At 43.8% G+C, this 7,833-nt stretch overlaps 1 protein-coding gene across 1 annotated transcript in view; it reads right to left on the bottom strand.

Moving 5' to 3' along the window:
• The window catches only part of reep5 (receptor accessory protein 5), a 14,301-nt gene extending 11,493 nt beyond the window's left edge, over positions 1-2,808 (bottom strand). Inside the window, exons 1-2 of the mRNA XM_032540247.1 lie at positions 2,554-2,808; positions 2,233-2,326 (exon numbers count right to left, since the gene is read on the bottom strand). Of these exons, the coding sequence (XP_032396138.1) occupies positions 2,233-2,326; positions 2,554-2,671 (212 nt within the window). The 5' untranslated portion in view covers positions 2,672-2,808. The remainder of the gene's footprint in view (positions 1-2,232; positions 2,327-2,553) is intronic.
• Between the last annotated feature and the right edge of the window lie 5,025 nt (positions 2,809-7,833).

Raw genomic sequence — 7,833 nt, 5'->3', positions numbered from 1 at the left:
GGGGGGGGACGTTAGGCTGTCTGGGTTCCTCCAGTTATATATCAGTCGGGAAAGGATGTTGGAGCATGTGAACGGGGACGACATACTAAGGGCTCTGGTTTCACAGCAGTGTGGTTACTATGGTCGCCACCTTCAGTGTGAAAACATAAGCCACGCCTTAGTTTTGAGCCCAAAGCGATCTCGTGCACCGAGTGTTCTTAGCTCTAATAGAAGAACTAATCTCTGTTCAAACTGTCACGCCCAAACCTCATTTATTATATATTAGTCTCTTATTATTACCAACAGTAACAGATCACATGTGTAGCATTTTAACAGCTACTCTGTCTTAATAAAAACAACTGGAGACTGTAACAAGCTGATATTTGGGTCTGATAACATCCGATTGAGACCTAACAGGATGTGAGGGTTTCTGTGACTTCCTGTTCACGCTGAAGGCTACAGGAAACAGCTGGAAACTGTCAGCCAGTCCCCCGGCCTTCTGTCCCCCCCCCCCCTTGCTGCCACCACCGCGCGCTCTCATCCACTTCCCAGGCGAGGCGACACTCATCTCCAGCGAGCCTATTGTCTGGGACCCTTCCACAGCAGGGTTGGTCTAACTCTGGAGTCATTAATGATGTAACACCAGGGCCAGGGCTGTGTTCAACACACCTGCTCAGGTTCAAACTTGTTCATAAGGCGGGCCGGAGCTTGGATGGAAATGGATTAGGCCACAAATCCTCTACCAATAAGAACGGCAAAGGTGTCGATTGTCCCGCCTGAACAGGTGCAACAAAGCAAACAAGAGAATCGAGAAGATGTCAGTCAATCAGTCTAGCCACGCCCCCACAGTCTGATGGGTCCAATCAGCCACGTTAACTCAAAACACCTGTGTGGGTGTCCGGGCCTTTGATGCCAAAATGCTTGTACTAGTCAGGGAGATGAACCTGGGGGTTGTAATGATGTCATGTGGACTGGATTTTAGAGCTTTCTTATGTAGGCCTGCCAAATATAGGGCAAGGGAAAGTCTGCGATTGAAGGTCCAAGAGCCTAGCCTAGCCTAGCCTAGCCTAGCACAGATGCTGCAGGTAAGTGGTTCCAACTAGCTCCCAATAAGTGACAAAATAACGCCAACACGTTACTATTTCCACGTTGTGATGTGCTGGCAGCTCACGAGAAGCCCGTGGTGAGGAGCAGAGAGGAACGATGTGCTGATCCCTCCGCCAAGTAGCCGTGCTTCGGCTTCTGAGAACATAGTTCCCAGTTTGTATTTGGTTAGAAGATGGCTGGAACATGTTGGTGTTATTTTGTCACTTGGATTGGAGATTATGTCCACATTGTCACTTTTTTGTTAATAGTTGTCGGTTTTTAACAATGTACGTCATCCCGGAAGCACTCGATGAAGAATACTGAATAAAAGAACTATCCCTTCTAAAGACCCGGCTGTCAGAAATGTCCTAGAGCTCGGCCCCGACCCCGCCCTCAATCTCACAGGCCGTTTTAACAAGACTTCTCTAACGCTTCTCTCCATGGTCAATTCATCTGTCAATTATTTTCTCCATTAGTTGTTTGGTCTATGAATTATCAAAAAATATCAATGTTCCCCAAAGCCCGAGATGGCGCCCCAAACGTCTCGTTTTGTCCACAACTTAGAGACATTCAGTTTCCTGTCCCAGAGGAGAGAAGACACTAGAGCATATTCACAACTAACACGCTGGAATCAGAACATTTACATAATCATCATGACTTGCTATGTTCTTACTCTTATTTTACTTTGAATTTAACTGTGAGCAGCTGTAACTATACATAAGTACATACATACATACATACATACATACATACATACATACACACATACATACATACATACATACATACACACATACATACATACATACATACACACATACATACTGTGTATACAAGTAAGTTCAGGAAATGACATCACTTTACTGTAATGCAGCTTTTAAAACCAGGAAAAGACACTTATGCCGTATTATGATATCTAAAATCTAAGACAATGTCTAGTCTCATATCACAGTATCGACATATCAGCCAGCTCATCACTCACACACACACACACACACACACACACACACACACACACACACGAGTTGATTGAGTCATCTCTGCAGCTCTACTTCCACCACTACTAAAACGGATTCAAGGAAGTGTGTGTGTGTGTGTGTGTGTGTGTGTGTGTGTGTGTGTGTGTGTGTGTGTGTGTACACTAAGTGCTAAGAATAAGACACTTACGAGATGTATGCCGGGTACAGGAAGCCGATGAGGTTACACAGCAGGGAGGCTCCGTAGCCGATGACCAGGTACACGGCGATGACGGCGACCACAGCTGGAATCAGAGCCGCCAGATGTTAGTCCCGCCCACTCCCGGCCCACTGCCCGGTTAACACTTCTAACTTTATTCTATTCCTCCCAGACTGTGTATGAGGAGCCATGAACAACGGTTCGTTTCTCTAGTTCGGTTATGACGAAACGGAAGCCGACAGTAGGTCTTCCTCTCGCGGCTCTCTCTGTTCCCCATCCCGGCCCTGCCCCCGGTCCCCGGTCCCCACTCACCCAGAGCGATGTAGGTCCTGCTGACTCCGGTTCTGGCCTCGACCTTCGCCAGCCCGTCCGTCATGAGGTTCTTCTCATGGAGGAACTTGTTGAATCGGTCTTTGAGCCCCTGCGCCATGGCTGCACTTCCTTCTTTCGCGAGGCTGCTTACGAAATGTGTTCCGAGTCAAACTGCGACAGGCTGCCTGCAACCCAATCCGCCCGGATCCACCGCTAGGCTCTCCGTCAGACCGGATGTACAACACGGCATCCAACCGCACCGTTTCAAAGTAAAAGCACGAGGTGTGGATTTGACTAATAATCAGGTTGTTCATCCAGGGACTACACCCTGCCACAAGACATCTAGTGATGCTTTTTGTGTCCCCTGTTCAAATACATACACTACCGGTCAAAAGTTTGGGTTCACTTACAAATTTCCATTCCCCTCCATTATAGACAGAATAGCAGCTGATCTGAGTGGGGGGGCTGATCTTTAATGCAATGTCTACATTACCCATTATCACCAACCATTCAGCCAATGTTCTAAAGGCACATTCTGTTTACTAATCTGATATCATTTAAAAAAACTAACTAAGAAAACATTGGACAGCCCTTATGCAATTATGTAAACACATAATGTAATCTGAAAACTGCTGCCCTGGTTAAAAAAACAATGCAACTGATCTCAGCTGGGATTCTGTCTATAATGGAGTGCAATGGAAATTTCTAAGTGACCCCAAACTTTTGACCGGTAGTGTAGATTACAATTAGAGCACCGGGCAATGTCTTAAAATTGCTTTCTTGTCCTAAACGACTCCTACAGAGAGAAACTTTTAGATTTTTTTTCCAATTGAAAGCCATGTTGAATCCGGGACTTCATGAAGTCTTTTCTTGTAATGTATTTTGTCCTTTTTGGTTTCTGTTAACGCTCCCATGTCATGAACATTTCACTTTGCGGTTTTTAACATTAATATGAGCCCCCCCAGCCTGCCTATGGTCCCCCAGTGGCTAGAAATGGTGATAGGTGTAAACCGAGCCCTGGGTATCCTGCTCTGTCTTTGAGAAAATGAAAGCTCAGATGGGCCGATCTGGAATCTTGCCCCTTATGAGGTCATAAGGCGCAACATTACCTCCCCTTTTTCTGCTTTGCCTGCCCAGAGAATTTGCCCCCCCCATGAGAGAAAGACATCATGGCTTTCAAATGAGCAAAGAGACAGTTGGTCAAGGCCCCACCCCCAGCCTCCACCTTGCCTTCCACTATTATTTAGCACTGTGGGACTTTATTCTGATTTATTGTCTTTTTTAAATATGAATTTGAGTATGCCACTTCCTGTATTTTTTTTATACATTTTCCTGTTTGTATAAGCCGCATCAATAATAGCTTTTGAATATGTTCTTCAATAAGACTGCCGTTTAAATCTACATAAAAGACGTGACATTCTAACTCCATCTTTATATTGTACGGCCCTGTTGAATTCTTTAATCCCCCGTGTAGCACAAGTAGAAACTGTTCCTGCTTTCCTTCAGGCCCTATATAGAAGGAGAAAGATAAATATTAGAGGAGACATGTCCCCTGCACCCCCCCCCCCCCCCCCCCCCCCCCCCCCCCCCCCCCCCCCCCCCCCCAACGCCTACGTCAACACCTTTCTCACAGAAGTATCCCTATGAATGTGCGGGCATGTTTCCTGTGAAGGAGGGTGGAAGTAAATGTGGGGTCGTACACCTATGGTAACTGTCTCTAGCTTGATGCAGCTGGTGCACAACTATGATGGAGAAATGGGTTTTATTTTCCCCTGACTTCAGTCTTACAGGCATTTAATTCTCCCTCACGGTGTACTCTCACAAAAAACTCTGCCCATCAAGTCCTTCAGGTTCTGGGTGATTGGGGTAAAGCGGCGTTATGGTCAGGTTAGGGAGGGAACTGACTGTCTGCCTTAGAGGATTCTGTCCTGACAGGCTAAGATTAGGGCACATGGGATGTCCTGTGAACACTGAGCCCTCTGCAGCCACACCCTAACTTGCACTGATGACATTGCAAAATAAAACTGCTGGCATGGATGCAATGATTTAACGGTAACATGCTGCAGGTTGAAAGGAGCTTTCTGGTGTGAAGAATTCTGATGACGGCAAATCATTTTACATTTTCAGGTTCACATCTGGGTTTACATGCTTTATTTATTGAACCATCTCCAGAATGCTTTATTTGTTCATAGTTCCTTCAACAGACTCCTTCCTCCTTTTCATGACATGTTTGCATACTGTACATGTTTTTCATATATTTCCCGTACTTTCCAATCTGAGTTTAGTAAACGCTACAAGGGTCCAAAATCTGGAAATGGAAACCTTTTCAAATTTTCAGTTCATTTATTCAACTGTAGTCCTTTTGTAAGATCATAGACCATTAATATGAACTATACAGTCTATGGGCAGATGTTATGAGAGCCATCACTTGACTTGGTCAGTTGTTCCCAGATGTCAAGTCAGCCATAAAATACATTTTACAAAAGCACACTAAAAACACTCAAAAGCACAAAACAAGGAAACAAAAACAAGACCTTTTAAGAAGAAAGCAGCAGCAACACATGACAGCCCGTCACTCATGGAGATTAAAACAGAACAAGGGAAAAAAATAAAACCATACACAAACAGGAATGTTTACACTACTTCACATACAACATAAAACATACGCAGACACGTAGCAACAGGCAGAATACATGGTGTCATGGAGATATTAAAGGTCCTGTGACATGGTGCTCTTTGGATGCTGTTATATAGACCTTAGTGGTCTCCTAATACTGTATCTGAAGTCTCTTTTATGTAGACCTTAGTGGTCCTAATACTGTATCTGAAGTCTCTTTTATGATAGACCTAGTGGTCCCTAAACTGTATGAAGTCTCTTTATATAGCCTAGTGGTCCTATACTGTATCTGAAGTCTCTTTTTTAGACCTTAGGGGTCCCTAATACTGATTCTGAGTCTCTTATATAACCTTAGTGGTCCCTAATACTGTATCTGAAGTCTCTTTTATAGACCTTAGTGGTCCCAATACTGTGATCTGAAGTCTCTTTTATATAGACCTTGTGGTCCTAATACTGTATCTGAAGTCTCTTTATATAGACCTTAGTGGTCCCTAATACTGTATCTGAAGTCTCTTTTATATAGACCTTAGTGGTCTCCTAATAAGTATCTGAAGTCCTTTTATGTAGACCTTAGTGTCCCAATACTGGATCTGAAGTCTCTTTATATAGACCTTAGTGGTCCCTAATAATGTATCTGAGTCTCTTATATAGACCTTAGTGGTCCCCTAATACTGTATCTGAAGTTCTTTATATAGACCTTAGTGGTCCCTAATACTGTATCTGAAGTCTCTTTATATAGACCTTAGTGGTCCCTAATACTGTATCTGAAGTCTTTTATATAGACCTTAGTGGTCCTAATACGTATCTGAAGTCTCTTTTATGTAGACCTTGTGGTCCTAATACTGATCTGAAGTCTTCTTATATAGACCTTAGTGGTCCCTAATACTGTATCTGATCTTTTATATGACCTTATGGTCCTAATACTGGATCTGAAGTCTCTTTTATTATGACTTAAGTGTCCTAATACTGTATCTGAAGTCTCTTTTATATAGACCTCAGTGGTCCCTAATACTATGTGTATACTATATACATATATATTATTTGGCAGGTATTCAACTGTCACACACCAGTATCCAGAGCTTGAGCTCTGCAGGGAGCCAGTGTTTAGGGATTTTTTGGCCTCTAGGTGGAGCCATTCACAAATCTCAACGGGTGCTCACACCAGTGATCCCCACCCCGACACCACTGAACCTAATCTACACTGTACATAACGTACACACAATGTATTGCCAACTAATGCATTGATTAGATTAGACATGGCCCAATGTGTTTTAATTTTTACATTTATTCATTGGCACAGGCTCAGCTGACTGTTCCTCAAAAAGCAGGTGGTAGCAGATAGTTCTAAAATGAGAAATATGTTAAAGGTCCAATATTTGCTGCTCAGCAGGTGAAACACATGCTGCCTGCGTATGTCTGGCCTTAGCTCCACCTGTTCATCCTGGTTATCTCCACCTGGCTGGACATGGCTTCCCCTTCTTATCTGGTTATCTCCACCTGGCTGGACATAGCTCCACCTGTTCATCCTGGTTATCTCCACCTGGCTGGACATAACTTCACCTTCTCATCCTGGTTATCTCCACCTGGCTGGACGTAGCTTCACCTGTTCATCCTGGTTATCTACACCTGGCTGGACGTAGCTTCACCTGTTCATCCTGGTTATCTCCACCTGGCTGGACGTAGCTTCACCTGTTCATCCTGGTTATCTACACCTGGCTGGACGTAGCTTCATTATGATAACATAGATTGTGTGGGGCAGGATGTGGAGAACTGAAACAAAATAAAGCATTCAGCATGCTCACAGCAGATCGTATTTCCCAACATTACACCTTGATAATATCAGAATGGGCGGAGACAGGCCTGAAGTCAACAGGTCAGAGGTTTTGTGATTCTGATTATAGAAACTACATCCTGTTATATCACACAATCACACGTGCATTTGTGGGTTCTTGTGACGTCAGCTGTCAGTCACGGCCCCAGCCGTTCTGCCACAAATCCGGACCTGGTGGGTGTTGAAGGACACGCAGCCATTCAGCATTTTGAGGTTCTGGGATTTGGATGCACACATTATATTTTGAGTAGGATGGACTCATTATTGGTTTTAGCCTTTTTTGTGTGACTTGTCAACTAGATAAATATATAATATCACCAGGGAAATTATTAAAGAGCTCATATGATGTTTTTTGGGCTTTTTCACTTTCCTTCATTATGTTGTATATGTTGTTTGTGCATGTTATAGGTTTACAAAGGGTGTTTCACACATGAAAGTCCGGAACAATGTTCATGTTTTTGTTACATTGTCTACATTTGGCCCCAGCTCCTTTTTAAAGACTTCATTGTAGCGCGACTTAAAAACTGCATAATAGTTATGTAGTTATTAAGTCGTGCTATAGAGGGGCAATGAAGTCTTTACAAAGTAGCTGGGCAAACTTAAAGGGATCATAGTTGCCACAGCTCTGAAACCACATCATCAACCACGTTTTTCGCTGGCAAGAGTTGTTCCCTATGCTCTTAGGCCAAAAGTTGAAGCTGAGATTGACTGAACGAGTGACCATGGCATCATATTCAAGTTCAGCAACTGAGCAACACCCATTGTTCCAGTTGTGAAGAAGAATGGAGATGTCGGGATTTAGGGTGATTTTAAAGGGACAGTCAACCCCGCT

This window comes from Etheostoma spectabile, chromosome 16 (genome assembly GCF_008692095.1).
Source record: "Etheostoma spectabile isolate EspeVRDwgs_2016 chromosome 16, UIUC_Espe_1.0, whole genome shotgun sequence".
NCBI classification, from domain to species: domain Eukaryota; kingdom Metazoa; phylum Chordata; class Actinopteri; order Perciformes; family Percidae; genus Etheostoma; species Etheostoma spectabile.
Note: the sequence above shows the minus strand (reverse complement) of the source record. Positions and strands in the feature narration are given on the sequence as shown.